This window comes from Cervus canadensis, chromosome 11 (assembly GCF_019320065.1).
Source record: "Cervus canadensis isolate Bull #8, Minnesota chromosome 11, ASM1932006v1, whole genome shotgun sequence".
Classification (NCBI taxonomy): Eukaryota; Metazoa; Chordata; class Mammalia; order Artiodactyla; family Cervidae; genus Cervus; species Cervus canadensis.
In genome coordinates this window covers 73,384,461-73,405,563 of record NC_057396.1, presented here as the reverse complement: position 1 = coordinate 73,405,563, position 21,103 = coordinate 73,384,461, and the positions used below count along the sequence as shown (strand labels likewise).

General features: G+C 36.7%; 2 protein-coding genes across 2 annotated transcripts in view; both read left to right on the top strand.

Annotated features, from left to right (window-relative positions):
* LOC122450481 (fatty acid desaturase 2-like protein FADS2B) overlaps positions 1-21,103 on the top strand; it is a 914,319-nt gene that overhangs the window by 433,522 nt on the left and 459,694 nt on the right. The gene's annotated exons all lie outside the window — the stretch shown is intronic.
* On the top strand, positions 7,305-10,361 carry LOC122449980 (olfactory receptor 1030-like). Its single transcript, XM_043482117.1, is given in 3 exon segments — positions 7,305-7,311; positions 9,434-9,835; positions 9,838-10,361. Coding segments are annotated over 3 exon segments (933 nt in total).

The window sequence follows — 21,103 nt, the reverse complement described above, 5'->3', positions numbered from 1 at the left end:
AGAAGAGAGAAGAATACAATCATCATTCTTTTCCCAGACAGCTGTTTGTGGATCTGATTTGAGGCCTCTGATCTGTAGGGACCTACTTTCTCCCTCAGCTCTGCAAGTGTGAATACACATACTCAGGTCTAGGGAAAGAAAAAATGCTTTTTGGTGTCATTGATCTGAAAAATTTAGATTATTTGGGATTAGCTTTTACTTTCTTTTCTAGATTTTTAAACAAAAATTTGAAATATTGATTTGAGTCTTGCTTCTTTTCTTATATAAAATCTTTATATATTTCACATATGTATTGCTTGAGCTGAAAGTCATTCACTTTGCTATATTTTTATCCCTGAGTCTGCAATATATTCTTTTTGTGTGTGTTTGCCTTTGTTAACTTGTGAACTATTTAGATGACAGTGTTAAATGAACATGTAAATGAACATATATTTGGGATATAAAGAGATATTTCTTTATCATGTGTTTTTAATTTATCTCTGTTGTCAGAGATGATATATTTTATGATTTTAACTTTGAAAATTTATTAGGACTATGTTTGTCCAGCTTTATTGTATGCATTTGACATAAACTATTGTATAAGTTTAAGATGTGATATTGTATATATTTTGATATATTGTATTACAAAATGATTATCATAATAATATTAGTTGTCATATCTATTATCTCACACAAGTACAATTTTTCGTTGTTATTGTTTGGTGGTGAAAACCTTTAACATCCATGCTCTTTACACTTCCTCATGTACATCATCTAGTTAAGTGTTGTCACTGTGCTGTATATTAGATTCCCAGAATTTGTCTTATAGCTGGAAGTTCGTTCCTTTGGCCAGCTTCTTCCTGTTTCCCTAACCTCCAGGTCCTGATAATCAGTTCCATTCTATACTTCTGTGAGTCCAATGTTATAGATTCCACAAAAAGATCAGAGTATTTAATTCTTTTTGTTCTTTGTTTGACTTGTTACCCTTAATGTAATATCCTCAAGGATAATTCATGCTGTAGCAAATGGGAGTTACCCTCTTTTATTTTTACTGAATAATATACCATTGTATATGTCTTCAAATATATATATATGTATATATTTATATAATATAACCAATAGTAAGAGCTTTGATTTCAATATATCCTTCAGAGGATATGTTCTATTGAAAGATTCACCTGTCTCCAAATTTTCCAGTTAGACTAACAACTACTTAAGCACATGGTTTATACCATTTTTATCTTTGTCTTAAATGTCTTGAATGAGATAATAATTGAATACTTGGTAAATTGGAAGAAAATGCAGTTGTGCTATCTTCACCTTTATCCTGCATATTTTCTTTTGTAGTCTAATAAATAACACTGTTAAATTACATGCTCACCAGGTTTCCATAAAATATTACTTTCCAACACCTGGGCCTCACACGTTGCACTGACTTTATTACAACTCATTATGATATCTTGTCCAAGGAATTTTTCTCCCTGTAGTTTAATCACTCTTATAATTCAATCACTTTATTCTGGATATGAAAGTCTTTTTAACAAGCATTCACTCAGTAGTAGTTTAGGGGAAAGCACTTAAAAAAACACCATTCAGACTGAAATGATAACACAGAAACATCATACTGTGTGAATTATGTAACCATTTTATATCTTTATTAATTGTTCTATTGACCCAACTGAAAAAAAGTGGTGATCCATAATGCAAAAATCTCTTGATAATCCAAAGCCATAAGTTTAAAATAACTACAAAATGATGCAATATCATGGTGAAAATGCCAAGACTCTAATGAGTATAAATCCATATAAATTAAGATTTCTCAGGAGATTTCTCTTGCAATAACATTGCAATTATTTCTTCAGAGTGTGCTGAAAAATGCTTTAGGTATAAAAGCTCCAAATTATAAGGTGAGTATAAATCATTCTTAGCAAACTCATCACTTGGGCTACTAGTATCTCTGAGAGAATCTTTCCTTGGGTCAGGTAGGAATGAAAATTCTGACTTCTGTACCTACACTTTCTCTCACTGTTTCAGCTTTGGATCTTCATCCAGTAGGAGTCAGATGACAACAAAAGCAGTTTTGAAAGCTATCTTAATTTCTTAGCTAATTAAAATGAGTCACTATGCATATATTTCTTATTTAGATTGATCTGTGCTTACACTCATCATTTTACAAATAGCATTATTTTTATTCATTCAGTCATTTAACAGGCATTGAGTAACCATATTACAATGAGCACTTGACAATCATATAAACCTTTTTAGAATAATATCTGTTGAATAATATCCCACTCACCCCCCCCAAAAAAAAAAACTGGATGAATTAATTTAAAAGAGAGACAGATTCAACAGGAATTACACTCATTCTAGCAAAAAATATAACTCATTTAAAATTATTTAGATAAAGTCTGATATTGAATAGATGAGGACTCTGAAGTCCATGGGAGAAAGTCATCAATGGCAAGATAAAAAGATTATTTTCTAAATGAAGACTCAAGAGAGATTTACTAATATAGCATTGGGTAGTACAAAACCACTGTGTGTACTGTAATCAGATAATGTACCTTGTCCTTACATTTATGAGATATTGGGCTGGAAAAACAAAGGAGGGAGAAGAGGGGGAGTTTATTATGGCACAGTAGACAAGGGCGGCTCTCCTTGGGAAATTTATATTTCCCATCTGAGTTCATAAACTATATGACTTATCTGTCTTCTTCATTTACTGTCTTGAGATGCCTGAGTCCATCAACTATATGACTTATCTGTCTTCTTCATTTACTGTCTTAAAATATCATCACTTTGGAGAAGGAAATGGCAACCCACTCCAGTATTCTTGCCTGGAAAATTCAATGGAAAGAGGAGCCTGGCGGGCTGCAGTCCATGGGGTTACGTGACTAAGAACGTGTGCACGAGGGTGGAGGGAGATGGGTTGGTAGCAATAAAGTGGTAAAACTAAAAAAAAAAAAAAAAAAAAAAATCACTTGCCAATCTATTCTTAGAGACTTATCTATGTCTTTATGACCAGTTGAGATAGTTTCTAGACTGAAACTGAATTTCAATAACTCTTACTTCCATTTTCTGTTGTCCTTTTCTTGGCTTCAGTATACCCTATTCTCCTACTCATTTCATCGTAAAAGACCACAAACTTGTAGCCATGGGCACTTAAAATTTTTATCAAATGTGACAACCGTTCAAAATTAGTCTGCTACATTATTTTAAAAGACCCGGCTTTACTCCTATAAGCATTTCAGTAGTCTTCCAGGTAACAGTGTCACTTGAAGAGGTGACCTTTGTACTTTCACTGATTGATATTTTTGTTGTGGTGGTTTGCTTTTCTTGGTGAGGGAGAAGAGGAGATTCTTGGAATTCCAAGATACTACCATATATTTACTATGTTTATCAATTTACCATAAATGGCACCTCTGGTTTTTGGATCAATAATTCCTCTTAAATTGCAGCTAAAGCTTTTTTTCTTACATCTGTATGTAGCAAAGTATAAACACATATGGATATCAATATCCTTGTGAATCAAATTCATTAGGATAAACAAATCTATATTTTTTCTGTTACCTAGCTTATTCTGGTTTGTTCCAATCCAAGGGAAAACAGTTTCACATTATTGAACCAGTGAAACCTAATGTGGAGTTTTATTTCAGTTATATCTCTTTAGAAAAGAAAAGTAACTTAGACTTTCAAAATATGGTTACTACCTACCTTGACCACTAATGACCCAGAATTTCAAACTGCACATTAAAACAAAAAAATATGGATATCAATGTCCCATGAGAAAACCGTTTTTAGAAGGATGTCTAGTTCCTTGCCTTACTGAAATTTACTTAGTGTTTGTGTGTGATATTTCTCCAACAGAGAGCAAAATATTCATGGTTATTTTAAAACTAGTTCAGCAATGTCTCCAATAATTTCTCTCCAAACTTTAAACTTTTTGTTTCGTATTGAGGTATAGCTGATACAATAATTTAATACAAATTACTTAGTATTCCATATCAGAAAAGGAGTTAAAAAAATGAAAGAGTTGTGGAGGATAAATTTAGTTACCACTTTGATAAGTATCAAATAAACAATATTTCTAACCACAGGAAATACTGGGTGCAGTAAAAATTAAATGGAAAGCTATCAAAGGTCATTTTCATAGGCATTAGACATAATTCTTTGACATATCTCAAGCTCTATAAGCATTTGCTTATGGAAACAGAACTAATCTTGAATTGAATTTCTATTAAAAGTTCAAATATTTTCAGTGGGGAAAACAGAAAAAGGTTTTAGCTCTAAAGCAATGACTGAATTTATCAAAAATCTTTAATGCTATTTTTATTTGTAAGATGCAGGTTTAAGTTGTCAAAGAATTTTTAACTGAGATGTTGAGAATTATGTTTCCCAGTTACCACAGGCTGTTAAAGTGTGAGTGAGACAAAGAAATGTAATTAGAGCACTCTTGATAATAGTGTGTGTCATGGATGGCAAAATAGAGGTGAAAAAAGAGAGAGGAGGAGAAACTCAGGCAGATATGGTTTTAAAAAGAGCTTAATATTACTAATTTCAACACAGACAATTTAAAATGTGTGAAAATCATAAATATTTGAAAGTGCTTAAAATATTTGCCTTCACAGTCACTGTAGTGCACAGGCTTAGCCGCCCGCAGCATGTGGGATCGCCTACCAGGGATCAAACCCATCTCCGCTGCGTCGATAGGCAGATTCTTTACCACTGAGGTACCTGGGAAGCCCTGCTGAATAGTTTTGAAAATAGTAATATAAAAAACTCAGGTTAGAGCAAATCATGTTTATCTCTGCCCCATTATCCTCATTATTAATACATCTTCTTTATCTCAGTTGCAGGATTTTTATAAAGGTAAAATAACACAGAAAAGCATGATTGCTTTGTAAAATTGAAGCAAACATATGCATGGAGGAAGTACTACTATCAAAATATAGCTTTTTTTCCCCTTAAATTGTGGAGAGTGGTCATTGAACCTATTTAAAGGAAAGAGCAGGAAGTAGTCATATTAAATTCTCTTTTATTTTCGATTATATCTGCTTTTGTCTTTTGTTGTTCAGTCGCTAAGTTCTTGTACGACTCTTTGCAACACCATGAAGTGCAGCATGCCGGTCTTCTCTGTCCATACTAGCTCCGAGTTTGCTCAAACTCATGTCCATTGAGTCAGTGATGCCATTCAGCCGTCTCATCCTCTGTTGCCCCCTTCTCCTCTTGCCTTCAGTTTTTCCCAGTATATGTATCTTTTCCATTAAGTCAGCTCTTTGCATCAGGTGGCCAAACTATTGGAGCTTCAACTTCAGCATCCATCCTTCCAATGAATATTCAGGACTGATTTCCTTTAGGATGGACTAATTTGATCTCCTTGCTGTCCAAAGGACTCTCAAGAGTTTCCAGCACAATAGTTCAAAAGTGTCAATTCTTCCAAGCTCAGCCTTCTTTATGGTCCAACTCACATCCATGCATGATTACTGGAGAAACCATAGCTTTGTCTATAGGAACCTTTGTTGTATTTTTATCTTTGTTAGTTATTAAATGCAATGCAGTGATCAAACAGGTGCTAGTATTTAGGGTGTAAGTGTAGAGATTTAAAGATAAGTATCTTTATGCCATTGAAATGGACGCTTTGTATATTCTAAATGAATATTTTCCAAATGGACTCGTCATTCTGGTGAGTGAAAGAATTAGTCTCTCAGTCCTGCCTGACTCTTTGTGCCCCCTTGATTGCGTTGTCCATGGGATTTCCAGGCAAGAATACTGGTGTGGGTTGCCATTTCATACTCCAGGAGATCTTCCCCACCCAGGGACTGAACCCGGGTCTACCTATATTGCGAGCGGATTATGTACCAATAAGCCAGAGAAACCCAAGTGCTCTGGAAAGAGTACTCCTGTTATTCACATAAATTCTGAATCTCTAATTATTGTATTTTCCCCCCAAAGACCAAAGCTATAGATTTAAACCCTGCAAATTATTTCTTTGACAAATTAACAGAAAATGTTGGATCTAATCCATCTCCATAATTTGGGTGTAACACATACATTCCAGAAAATTTCTGAGATATGCTACCTTGCAGTTTTCCAGGGTACTCACACTTCTTAGCCTGTTATGGGGACTTTCAGTTTATTTGACTGTTTGCCAATAAAATAAAAACATTTTATTTAAAATGTTTTCTTTTGTACTATAAAAAATTCATCCTTGAAAATATGGGTATGGGTTTATTTGATTTCTCTTGAAAGCCTTTTGTCTCTGCATTTTCACTCTATCTGAAAGTACCCTTTACCCTTGTCCTTGTAGAAAATGCTTAGTTTTCCTTCAAGGTCTTGTTAAATGTCATTATTCTTTGATCCATATACTGTTTCTAGAACATGATGAATTACTCCATTCAAATCTTTATTATTGAACTAATCAATTCTAATGTTATTTTTCTCTTCATTTATCTCCTTTACTGTGAAGACAACAAACAGATCTTTTGAGGCAAGCACTGTTAACCATTCACCTTTATTTCCTTGCAAAGTGACTCGCATACATGTAGGGTTAACTGCTGTTTGTGTACAAAGATTGCCTTATTATAATGACTAACTCATATGCCATCATGGAAGTATCACAGAATTAAAGTAGCTAATTTCTGAGGGTACTTCAGTCAACCTCTAGCAATATATTGTTATCTGCATTTCAATAGATCAAGCACATAGATTTCTTTTGTTATGCTCTGTTTAAGAATAGGTTTAAAATTCAGATTATTTGCCAATACTGTATATTGTAAGTTTTATATAGAAAACAATAAATTCTAATATCTTTTAAAATTTGGAAGCTCTTAAGATCTTAGCTCGTAAGACTTCCCTGGTGGTTCAGACAGTAAAGCATCTGCCTACAATGCGGGAAACCTGGGTTCAATCCCTGGGTCAGAAAGATCCTCTGGAGAAGGAAATGGCAACCCACTCCAGTACTCTTGCCTGGAAAATCCCATGGATAGAGGAGCGTGATAGGCTACAGTCCCATGGGGTCACAAAGATTCAGACATGATTGAGCAACTTCATTTCACTTCACTTAAGATCTTAGAGGGTTCAGATGATAAATAATCTGTCTGCAGTGTGGGAGACTAAGGTTCAATCTCTGAGTCAGAAATACCCCCCTGGAGTAGGGAATGGCAACCCACTCCACTATTCTTGCCCAGAGAATTCCATGGCAGAGGAGGATGGTGGGCTACAGCCCTTGAGGTTGCAAAGAGTGACACAACTGAGAGATTCACACACACACACACACACACACACACACACACACACACACAGGATCTTAGAACACACGACTTGGAATGACCAGTTAAAATTAGACCATCCTGAGCGGCTGCTGACCATTTATCTTGGGAACCACCACCTAGTTCACTTAAGTTCATTCTTATAATCACTCTGACTGGCTTCCCAGGTGGCACAAGGGGTAAAGAACCCACCTGCCAATGCAGGAAATTTAACAGACACAGGTTCCGTCCTTGGGTCAGGAAGATCCCCTGGAGGAGGGCGTGGCAACACACTCCAGTATTCTGGACTGGAATATTCCATGACAGAGGAGCCTGCTGGGCTGTAGTCCAGGGGGTCTGACCCACAAAGAGTCAGATATGACTAAAGTGAGTTGGCACACAGGCACATACTCACCCTTATTATCTAAATGGCTCCCACAGGAATTTCAGTTTTTGCTTCTTATCTTATGTAGTATACAGCTTATTAAAAATGTATGACAACATTGAGAATCCACAATCAAAATATATTGAATCTGTAATGAGAAGTCTGGAACAAGAATTCCTCATTTTGTTCTTTCATTATCATCTATTTTGTCTGAACATAATCTTTTCCTGAAAGTATAATCCTTTCATTATAATTAGTATCATGTAAACTCTGCATTAAGAATGATTCTGTCTCTGTTGATTAGTTTTTTTTTGTTGTTGCTTTTTAACTTCTGGACATTGTAAGTCTGTAAAGAAGATAGTTGAACTATTTATTATACAAATTGACCTATATTGAAATGATTGAATTATATGCTACTAGGAAGGTTAGAGTCAAATTTCTGTTCCACTAATAGCACAAAGTTACCAAATTTTGTGTGCTATAAACTCCTTACGCGCTATCTTGAGTAAATGAAAAATGAATGAATAAATGGGTAAGCAAACAAACTATGATCTAAGTTTTTGCCACTTCTCTTTTCCCCATCCAAGTCTCTCTTGTTTTATTCATGTAAACTCTTCTGAATGAAAAACTCTCCCTCTAATTCACACAGGACTTTGTTATTTCCAAATCTGGAGTCTTTGCCTTTGGTCTGTTCACATAGGAATGCTACATCCTCCTGTACTGAAGGGATATACTAGTAAAATGGGACATCCCCGGTGGCTGAGACTGTAAGGACTCTGGCTGCAATGTGGAAGACTCAGGTTTGATTCCTGGGTTTGGAAGATCCCCCGGAGAGGAGAATGACTACTCAGACTAGTATGCTTGCCTGGAGAATTCCATGAACAGAGGAGGCTGGCAGACTGTAGTTCATGGGTTAGCAAAGAGTTAGAGATGAGTGATCAGTAAAATAGGCCTCAGTAATTTTTCTTCAAATTCCTATTGTGCGGGACTCTCTAATGCTCAGTGGTAAAGAATCCACTGGCCAATGCAAGAGTCACAGTTTCAATCCCTGGAACAGAAATATCCTCTTAAGAAGGAAATGGCAGCCCACTCCAGTATTCTTGCCTGGGAAATGCTATGGACAGAGAAGCCTGGTAGGCTATAGCCCGTGGGGTCACAGAAGAGTTGAGCATGACTTAGCAGCTAAACAACAACAACAGTACAGTAAGTGGGAATACAATTCTCAAAGTTTGAATTTCTAAGTATGCACATACTGGAAGCTTCCATGGTGGTCCAGGGGTTAAGACTCTGTGCTTCCACTGCAGGGGGCACAGGCCAGGTCCCTGACCCCTGGTCAGGTAACTAAGATCCTGCATGTGGCATGACTAATAAACAAATAAATATGCACATACTGTTAAAGACTGCAAAAGTGTTTCCAAACATGTTCACCATTTTGTCCAGAACCATCCCTGGGAGCAATGATGAATCCACAATTTTATAGCAATCTGTAAGTAACGGTGGTTGAAGCCATTTTAAGATAAACTTTGAGTCATAATTCCCGAGTTCCAAAATAAGGTGGAGACACAGGAGCCATTCTGTTTGGGAATCATCTGCACATTGTACACCCAGCTATTAGGGGTTATGACCTTATTCGAAGTCTTACCTCCTACAGTCTTAGACTATGTCTGATAACAGCTATGTGTGAGGATGACTGAGGGTAGAAGAACAAGAGAGAAAGGGAATATAAGAAAGAGAGAGGAGAAATGTATGATGGACTTCTCACTCACTTCTTATTTTAATCTATCTAAGTGAACAATGCTGGCACCTAAGAAAATGGGCAGAGGAAATTCCACCTTGGTGACTGAATTTGTCCTCTTGGGATTAACAAATCGTCCAGATCTTCAGCCCATCCTCTTTGTGCTGTTCCTGGGGATCTATCTGATCACCGTGGGAGGGAACCTTGGGATGTTGCTATTGATCAGGATAGATTCGTGCCTCCACACCCCTATGTACTTTTTTCTTGCCAGTTTGTCCTGCTTGGATTTGTGCTATTCCACTAACGTGACTCCCAAGATGTTGGTGAACTTCTTATCAGAGAAAAAAACCATTTCCTACACTGCTTGTTTAATCCAGTGTTATTTTTTCATTGCCATGGTGATTACTGAATATTACATGCTAGCTGTGATGGCTTATGACAGGTACATGGCCACCTGTAATCCTTTGATTTATAGCAGCAAGATGTCAAAGGGGTATGCATTCGCCTGATTGCTGGTTCATATACCTACGGGTTCCTTAGTGGCCTGATGGAAACCATGTGGACATACCGCTTGACCTTCTGTGGCTCCAATGTCGTTAATCACTTCTATTGCGCTGACCCACCCCTCATTCGACTCTCCTGCTCTGACACTTACATTAAACAGACATCCATGTTTGTGGTGGCCGGATTTAACCTCTCCAACTCTCTTCTCATAATCCTCATCTCCTACATCTTCATTCTCACTGCCATCCTGAGGATGCACTCTGCTGAAGGCAGGCGCAAAGCTTTTTCCACCTGTGGGTCCCATCTGGCGGCAGTGACTGTGTTTTATGGGACCCTACTCTGTATGTATGTTACACCTCCCACAGACCAGTCAGTGGAGCAGTCCAAAATCATTGCTGTTTTCTACACTTTTGTAAGCCCTATGTTGAACCCCATCATTTATAGTTTGAGGAACAAGGATGTGAAACAAGCCTTTCAGAAACTGATCAGAAGAAAGGTACTTTTGAACTAAAATTGCAGTGTCTTTTTCTTTACATATTAAATAAAAGTTATATTTATGGGAACTGGATCCAAGTTTTAGTGCATTCCTGAAATGTCAATTTTAAATCCATGATTAAAAGCTATAAGCTATGACAGACTAGTTAAAGACTCAGCTTATAATTTCACATGTGACACATGAGTGCATTGTGTGTAAAGTGAGTGAAGTCATTCATTCATGTCTGACTGTTCGTGACCCCATGGATTGTAGCCCACCAGGCTTCTCCATCCATGGGATTTTTGAGGCAAGAATACTGGAGTGGGTTGCCATTTCCTTCTTCAGGGGATCTTCCTGACCCAGAGATTGAACCCGGGTCTCCCACATTGCAGGCAGACTCTTGAGAGTCTGAGCCACCAGGGAATCGTGTCAAAGGCTGGGCATTATGTTTGTAGGTATTTCACTTTTACGTTTATATCTGAATATATATACATTAATTTTATACTAAAAAGTTATACATTCTCAATAAAACATTTAATATCTAAAAGAATATAAAGTAAAAGATTCCCTTCTCTTTGCCCCACTCTGATCTTCCATTCTCACTTCTTAAATTTACCATTATTAATAAGTCTTTATATCTCCAGAATATTTGTCTATATCCACAAATCAATGTATGGCATGGCCATGTATAAAAAAAACGCCAATAACACATGTTGACTATGGTGAGCTAAGTTTTAGTAGTTTATAATTTTGTGGTACTTACCATTCAGGTGCTTTGAACACATGGTTGAGAAAATGTGATCACAACTGCTGATAAGACTTGCTGTTAACTTGGGGAGACAATGCATGATGGTACCCTCTTGTCCATGACTGACATCCATTTATTTCTCTCCACCTGTGACAGTCATTTTCAAAAAGACATTTTCCTCCTTAGGCCATAATGGGAAGTAAAAATTTCCAAACAATTTATTTTTATGTATTAACTCCTGAAACAAAGAATGGTTCATACAAAGATTGATGGTTTGCCTCTGGAGGAATTGTACCGTCTCTAGAGTTTATCAACGTCATTCCAGCCGCCTACGATTTTCACACTTTCTCTCCTATCTAGTCTATTTCCTCTCCTCTCTAATCTACTTTTTCAGGATGTGGCAGATATTTTCTGTCGATGCCATAGTTCAAGCTTTACCCACGATTGTCCTTTGTCACAACCAATTCTTATATATCCAATTTGACAATTAATTATGATGACTTACCATAGTATTTTAAGGTTAAAGATGCAAATATTAATACTAGTTGAAGTTCCATACCCCAGGCAAAGTTGATGAATGTTTAGTGGGTATCTACAATGAGCCAAGAACTGCTTCGTGTACCAGTGAAACTGCAAGAAACACTAGTGTTGCACAATTTTATGAAACCATAAAGATACAAGTCAAAAAAATTTTGCTAAGTGTTATAATAAAGAAATAATAAACAAAGAAAATGAAAGGACGATGCTATAGAGGAAATAATCCATTTATTCTAAGTAAATTGCAGTGAGTCTTATAATTGCACAAAACAGGAACTTGTTAATCTTTTGTACACGTGTCAAAATGTACCCATAAGTCCCAGTTCAGTATTATGTCACACCGGGCAGGGTCTGAACAAAATCAGTGTCGGATGTTACTTTCAAAGGAAAAGGATGACACAAATTTTATTACCCCTCAACTGACACCTTTTTTTCTGAATTGTATTTCAAAGCATCCTTTTCACTTTAGACTTTATTTTTGCTCAATATTTCTTGCAGAGTAATGTTTTTATAGTCATTAGTTCCATGCTATCCTGTACAATTATTTAAATCTTTTCATTACTAGATATTGCTTTGAAATAACTTTAATTTGAAGTTAGATTGCCTATAAATTCTGTTCAAACATGCATGCAAATAAATAACTATTCTTTTAACTTTTAACATTCAATTTCAATTTATAGCTTATAGAATTCTACTTAAATATCTAGAGATCTATTGTTTTTAAGCATGCAAACAATTTCAGTTGTGTAAAACTAGTCCTTTTATTATTTCAAGTGTTGTGATTGAAGGATCCATGTCTCTACCTTTACAATCTAGCCAGGCTTGACACTAAATAAAGACTCGGTAATGATTGCAGCATTAAAAAATGCCCATTTTGAAAGTGAACAAAATATATGTCTCCATTTTTACATATATAAGAAAGTTTTTGAAAGGACCGAGTGACTCTGAGGAAACATTTTTAAGCCAACAGTACTGTTCAGAAATTCAGGTGACCCACATTACCATTGATGTTTATAACACTAGCAATATGGTGCTCTTATTTATGCCCTTATTCACACAAGTTTAAGACATAAGAGGATTTCACCCACTACTTTCATGAATTGTTGTTGTGCTATCTAATCATCTCATCCTCTGCCACCCTCTTCTCCTTCTGCTACACCATGGACTGCAGCACGCCAGGCTTCCCTGTCCTTTACCATCTTCCAGAGCTTGCTCAAACTCAAGCCATCCGACCATCTCATCCTCTATCGGCCCCTTCTGCTGCCTTCAGTTTTTCCCAGCATCAGGGTCTTTTCCAAAGAGTCTGCTCTTTGCATCAGGTGGCCAAATTTTTGGAGCTTCAGCTTCAGCATCAGTCCTTCCAATGAATATTCAGGACTGATTTCCTTTAGGGTGCACTGGTTTGATCTCCTTGCTATCCAAGGAGCTCTCAAGAATCTCCTCCAGCACCACAATTCAAAAGCATCAATTCTTTGACATGCAGCCTTCTCTATGATCCAACTCTCACATCCATACACGACTAGTGGAAAGCCATAGCTTTGACTACATGAACCTTCATCAGAAAAGTGATGTCTTTGCTTTTTAATATACTGTTTAGATTGGCCATAGCTTTCCTTCCAAGGAGCAAGTATCTTTTAATTTCATGGATGCAGTCACCATCTACAGTGATTTTGGATCCCAAAAATATAAAGTCTGTCACTTATTTTCAGATTCTATTTGCCATAAGAGAGAGGACTGTATGCTGTGATTTTAGTTCTCTGAATGTTGAGATTCAAGCCAGCTTTTATTTTTTTTTAATTTTAATTGGAGGCTAAGTACTTCACAATATTGTGGTGGCTTTTGCCATACATTGACATGAATCCTCCATGGGTGTACATGTGTTTCCCATCCTGAACCCCCCTCGCACCTCCCTCCCCAGCCCATCCCTCTGGGTCATCCCAGTGCACCAGCCCTGAGCACCCTGTCTCATGCATCGGACCTGGACTGGCGATCTATTTCACATATGGTAATATACATGTTTAAATGCTATTCTCTCAGATCAAGCCAGCTTTTTCACTCTTCTCTTTCACCCTCATCAAGAGGCTCTTTAGTTCCTCTTCACTTTCTGCCACTAGAGTGGTATTATCTGCATATCTGATTCACTTTCCTAAGGAGCAATAACTATGGTAACATAGCTATATTTTCCTTCCCACCTATCAGAAAGATCAGTAGCTGTAACTGATAGTTTTCTTTAGTGAAAACCAGTCCTGGTGCATTTAAACAAATAGTTGAATATTCCAGGGAACAATAATGCTATAAGTCGAATATTTTTATTCATACATATTTTCTTTGGAGTAGTGGATATCTGAAGAATATTTAGACTTTCACACTCACACATGTACACATGGAGGAGAGAGAAAGAAATAATCATACTTTTCAAAGATCAGGCACTGTTTCAATATTGGCTTGGCCAAAATGTTCGTTCGAGTTCTTCCATCAGATGTGGCAGAAAACCTGAACGAATCTTTCTGGCCAACTTAATATCTGTTGTTTCACTTAATGTTATCACCAATATATTATTTCAGTATTATAGTCCCTGTTTTAAAGATGAGCGTACAGAGACGACAGATTACTCACATAAAATCGCGTAACTTAGAAGACTATTTCAAATATGTTTGACTTCCAAGTTTATTGCTTTTTTTTTTTTAATCAACTAAACCATCCTTTTTTCACTATAGTTTGTTGAAGACAAAAACCATGCAATGAATAAAGCTATCATTTTCGGTCTTCCAATAATGTTATTGATCAGGTATTTAACAGTTGCTGGACGCTGAATCATATAGTCCACTATGAGAAGACATTCTATTTTATTATCTTTAACAAATTCAACATATTTAATAAAGTAAGATTGATAATCAGATCCTGACTCCATCATTTGTCAACTAAATTAACAATTAAAAGCATGAACTCTGGAATCAGATTCACTGAGTGGGTTCCTCAAACTCTCCCTGCCCCAGTTTTCCCATCTGTGAGATTAATACAGTGCTTTGTCAGAGGGAAGCTGTGTAGAGGAAATGGAGTAATACCTAAAATATTTAGTACAGGGTTTGTTACATAATTTGCACTCCCTCCATAAAATTAACTCATTTTTTATTATTAAATAGAAAATTGCTCACTTGTTTGAAACCCTTTCTTCTAATAGCTTTCTTTATTTTTCCATTATTGCATTTATTACTGTTTAGATAGAATACCCTTACAATTTTAGTTATTTAAATAAAACTTATGTTTCCTGTGACACTATAAACTGTTTTTAAAAAAGTGAAAAGTGAACTCCTTCAGTTGCGTCCGACTCTTTGCAACCCCATGGACTGTAAGCTGCCAGGCTCCTCTGTTCATGGGATATTCCAGGCAAGAATAATAGAGTGGGTTGCCATTTCCTTCTCCAAGGGATCTTCCCAACCCAGGGATCAAACCTGGGTCTCCTGAATTGCAGGCAGACTTCTTACTATCTGAGCCACCTAGAAATCCTTTTTAAGTAAGTGCCATAAGGTCAGATGTAATGTTTGAAAGCAATTGTTTCTCCATTACCTAGCCTGGTACATAGTCAGGGTTTCCTAAAACATAGGTATGTGATAGGTAGAATATAGATAGAAGTATAGAGAACTCTTACAAAGTGGGAACTACAATTAAAATCTTATGATGTGAAAAGAATTAGACATCATGTTAACATATTGATGGTATCATAAGTGTGTATAATTTATTCATGTGTAATAAATCTGTTTTTATTTTCTTAGAAAATTTCATCTGGAAATGTTCAGAATAAATCAGACAAGAAAGAAGGATTTTAACCTCCTGAAATTGATCAGTTGTTCAATTTTGCAACTTTGCTCCTGTATTCTCTTTCTTGTTGAAAACTTAGACCTCACTTTGAGATTAACACCCTCAACAGCCTGTCACTTTGCCAATCTGCCAATCTCGCACTTTCTGGTTAACATTTTGTTTAAAAAGGTCATTTCCTTGTCCAACTTATTTGAAGAGTATAATGTGATTACACCCCTGGTAACTCAAGGTTTTGTTCTTGCTGCTCTCTGTGACCATTACATCCATATGATTACCTACTTTTCATGTAGTTTCACGTATTTGTCATTAGTTAAGTCCAAAATGCATACTTACGTGGCTACCTTTGCCTATATATGTGATTTTGCATAGATTTGTATACGGCATTACAGTTGTTTTCTGCAGAGCTGGTGACATGGAGCAACATTATGGTGTCTTGCCACTTTGTAACTACTAAGATGAAGTGAAATTGTTATTTATCATAGATGATATTGGAACTCCAAAATATGGATAAAAATATATGGTAATCTCAAAAAATTGCATTTTTTCAAATGAATTTTCCATCTTTTTAATATTTGAAAATCAGAAAAATATCCCTGCTTTTTAATGCTCTTATGAATATGGTACTTCCTGGGAAGAATGAATAGTAAAATTGAACTATTGTCTCTCCTATATGTTTGTGATTCTTCATTTGAACTGCCAAATAAATACAAAGAATATAAAGAATACCAAAGTTTAATTACTGCATATTTTTCTTTATTCATAAGCATGAAGAATCACTACCTGAAAAATCTGAATGGCTCATATTTAATTATCTTTTTACTATGGGATATTGTTAACGTGATTTTAGTTTGTTTTACTTGAATAATACAATAAAATATTATAAAATGTTTAAGAATATTCAGTCCAGAGTCAAGAGTACTATTTATATCAGTGATTTATTTAAAATCTTTGCTCTGAAGCCTTGATTCCTTACTTTAAGACTCCTCTATCTCACATTCTACAAGTAGATGTTCAATGGAAATTTAATTGTTGAATAAATTTTCCTGAGTATTAAAGAAATATGATACTCATTATTGAGTTTCAAAAATCAGAATGCATGTAAAAGTAGTCATTGATTTGGAAATTGCATCATAGTCAAAATTATTGTTTCTTTTGATGATCTTGGGTTGAGTAATCTATTGCAAATCTAGATTTTTCCTAGAAAAATTCCTCTATTTGAGTACCTTAATGGAAGCTTGTTTACCTAGGCAGGACTATTTTGAGGGAAAGTTTACTCTTATTTCACAGCTCAACTGATAGAGATTTTTTTTTTTTTCATTTATTTTTATTATTTGGAGGCTAATTACTTTACAATATTGTAGTGGTTTTTGCCATACATTGACATGAATCAGCCATGGATTTACATGTGTTCCCCATTCCACTCCCCCCTCCCACCTCCCTCCCCATCCCATCCCTCTGGGTCATCCCAGTGCACCAGCCCTGAGCATTTGTCTCATGCATCCAACCTGGGCTGGCGATCTGTTTCACCCTTGATAGTATACTTGTTTCAATGCTATTCTCTCAGAACATCCCACCCTCGCCTTCTCCCACAGATATTTTTAGAAATTATCTGATAAAATATCTGATAAAAATATATTCACGATCATGTGTTAACTTACTCAACACAAAATTATTAAGGTTTGTCCAAAGGTAGAAACTGTAGGTTTTAAAAATAATTAAATATACACCCACCTCCATGTTTATTTATGAAAAACTTCATATTTATTTGCCATAAGAATTTCTAGGATAAAGGAAACAGTTAATGAATTTAAAAAAAAAAATTGTTTTATGAAGAGATAGAAAAATTAATTCTAAGAATTTTAGGAAAGAGCTAGACTTTGGAAACTGAGTAGAATTTCAAAAAGCTAGTGGATGGTTGCAAAGGCATTTTCTAAAGAAAGAGGCAATAACAAGCAATTGATGGAAGGAGAATAGCTTGATCATGCCTGGGACATTGATAATGGATAGAAAACTAAGAAATAGTACACAGGATCACATGAGGTGGGATGAGAATGTGTTGCTAATATATGTAGGATTAAATTTGTTGCTCCTTGGAAGGAAAGTTATGACCAACCTAGACAGTGCATTAAAAGCAGAGACATTACTTTGCCAACAGAGGTCCATCTAGTCAAGGCTATGGTTTTTCCAGTGGTCATATATGGGTGTGAGAGTTGGACTATAAAGAAAGCTGAGCACAAAATTGATGCTTTTGAACTGTGGTGTTGGAGAAGACTCTTGAGAGTCCCTTGGACTGCAAGGAGATCCAACCAGTCCATCTTAAAGGATATCAGTCTTGGGTGTTCATTGGAAAGACTGATGTTGAAGCTGAAACTCCAATACTTGGGCCACCTCATGTGAAGAGCTGACTCATTTGAAAAGACCCTGATACTGGGAAAGATTGAGGGCAGGAGGAGAAGGGGATGACAGAGGATGAGATGGTTGGATAGAACCACCAACTCAAACAACATGGGTTTGAGGAAACTCTGGGAGTTGGTGATGTACAGGGAGGCCTAGCGTGCTGCAGTCCATGGGGTCGCAAAGAGTCGGACACAACTGAGCGCCTGAACTGAACTGAACTGAAATCTGTTATAGATCGGAACCTTAAATACTTTCAAACTTGAATAGTGACAAGAAGGGTTTAAGACTGCCATTGTTTGTTATGTTTCTGAGATAAGAATTCTGTGAATAACAATGAATTCTTTTAGCCAAGGTAGAGAGTGACTACAGGAGTAGCCACCAATGTTAATCTGGCAAATGATAGTCCCCTTCCCAGAGTACTTTTTTTTTTTTTCATTTATTTTTATTAGTTGGAGGCTAATTACTTTACAATATTGTAGTGGTTTTTGTCGTACATTGACATGAATCAGCCATGGATTTACATGTATTCCCCATCCCGATCCCCCCTCCCACCTCCCTCTCTACCCGATCCCTCTGGGTCTTCCCAGTGCACCAGCCCCGAGCACTTGTCTCATGCATCCCACCTGGGCTGGTGATCTGTTTCACCATAGATAATATACATGTTTCGATGCTGTTCTCTTGAAACATCCCACCCTCACCTTCTCCCACCCCAGACTACTTTTATTCCTCACTAAGATGTGTAGTTCTTTGCTTTCATCTGGGGATACACTTTACAAAAAATATATTATATGAATTGGTAATTTGCATGTGTGCTAAGTCTCTGCAATTGTGTCCGACTCTTTGCTACCCTGTGGACTATAGCCAGCCAGGGTCGTCTGTCCATGAATTCTCCAGGCAAGAATACTGAAGTGGTTACTGTGCCTTCCTCTGTGATATCTTCCCAACCCAGGGGTTGAACCTGAGTCTCCTTCAGCTCCGGCATTGCAGGTAAAGTTTTTACTGCTGAGCCACCAGGGAAGCCCAGTAGGTCATTTATCCCCTGTTTATCTTTGCTGTCACTTTAGCTCCCTATTTATTTACAGATTTAGTGTTGTGTTGACAAGTTCCTTCTTGTCAAGATCCTAAGATGTATTGCTATGAATCACCTTTGTCTTCCAAACCACTGAACAAAAGCTGAGTTCCACTAATCTCTCAGGGGGAAAAAAATTTAAAAAGCTATTATTTATGGTATTTTTCTCATAACAGTCCAAGCAAACTAAGACAATAATCCACACAATAATAAGGTGTCTAGAGTTCACTAGAAGACAATACATGGAAGAATATATACTGTTTGATTCCAGTCATGTGAAATTCAGAAACCGACACAAGGGCTCTACAGTGACACAAATGATCACATCATCATCACATCATGTAGTCGCTCAGTCGTGTCCGACTCTGCCACCCCATGGTCTGCCAGGCTTCTCTGCCCATGGGATTCTCCAGGCAAGAATGCTGGAGTGGGTTGTCAGTTCCTTCTCCAGGGGATCTTCCTGACCCAGGGACTGAACCCAGGTCTCCCACATTGCAGACAGGTTCTTCACCATCTGAGCGACCAGGGAAGCCCATTAAAAGTGACGATGCAGCTAACTTGAGGAAGGAGGTGAGATGTGGTCTGAAGTAGTGTTCATCTTCTCCTTGCTTTCGAAGCAGGTCTTATAAGTTTGCTTACTGTTAGACTTTAACAATTCATTTGACTGTACATGTTTGTGCTGTGTACATTTTGCATGTGTGTATTAAAATTCACTATAAAGATTAAATATATATAAAAAATGATCCTAGTCTTCAAAGAAGAAAAGCTTCATTCCAATATCAAAGCATTCTGTTTGTAGAACACAGAGCATATCGATTTGCTAGGACTGCCATACCACACGCTGGGAGGCTCAAACCAGAGAGATGGATTTTCTCCTAGTTTGGAGGCTATAGATTCAAGATCAAAGTGTCAGTAGGGTTGGTTTCATTCTGAAGCCTCTGTCTGGCTTCTTGCCTCTTGCCAATGCCTGTCGTTCCCCTGTGTCTGCTGTATCCTCTGTGAGTTTCTATGTACTAATCTCCATTTTTTTTTTTTTTTCAAAAAGTAATAAAGACAGCAGTCATCTTGGGTTGGGACCCACTCATATGAACTCATGACACTTTAGTTTCTTCTTTAAAGGCGCTATCTCCAAACTCAGACGTATTCTGAAGTACTGACAGTAGAGATTTTGATATGTGGATTATAAAGGAACACAATTCAACCCATAAGACTGAGTAAGGTGGTAACACATTATGACACAGAGTTATGATAATGGTGTGGAAGAAATTGCATTAAGCTAATAGTATGGCAAATATAATGTAGTATGAGCATCCACGGCAGACATCAATACCATATTGTGGATTTCCCGATGTAAGAAGAAAAATACTGAGACTGAAGGTTGGGTCCCATGGTAAATCTGCATTGGGCCCGGTTGTTATTTCTCCAGAGAACTCATGTATTGAGAATAATTATCTTAAAAAGTAATTATTTCACCCTCACTTGTTTGTGCAATCTCTTAGGAAAACAGTGTCAACCTACAAATGATATAAATTCTGCCTTTTCATTGCTCAGAAGAGCCATTGATATTCTTTCTGAAGACAGTTCTTCCCCCATTGGTAGATAGATTTCTTTATTCTATGTGTATTTATAACCATCAAAAGCCTACTTATTTGTTCAATCATGTATGATATCAACATTAGACTTATGATTTATAAATAACTAGATGGAAAAACAATAAATGCCAATGACCAGAAAAGTGCAGACTTTTAGTGTATATAGATGAAGTCTACATAGAGAAGCACACACTAATATTTTAGTTATTGTTAGTATGAGTTTGTTTTGTTTTTTTTTTTTTTTCTTCTATTTCTTGCCAAAACAGAAGTCAGCTCTAGCTTCCTCAAGCAAAAAATAAACTGTTTTGGAAACACATGGCCTTGCAGATTAATATGTAGCCAGAATACCAGGCATAAAGGAAAAACCCAAGGAGTCTGGAGATCAGTCAGCTCAGACTTCATAGAGTCAGTCTTCCTTTGCAGGTTCAGTCTGACCTTTAAGTCACACTGCAATCAATTTAATGCAAAAATAGTTTTCATTCAAGTGACCACCTTAAGTCAGTAACTGACTCATGTAAGATATCTGCGGGCCAGCATTTGATTTCTGCATATTCTTCTTTGAACCAAGAATCTTGGCCCTCAGATTTCACAGTGAAACCAGAACTGAGACCAGGAA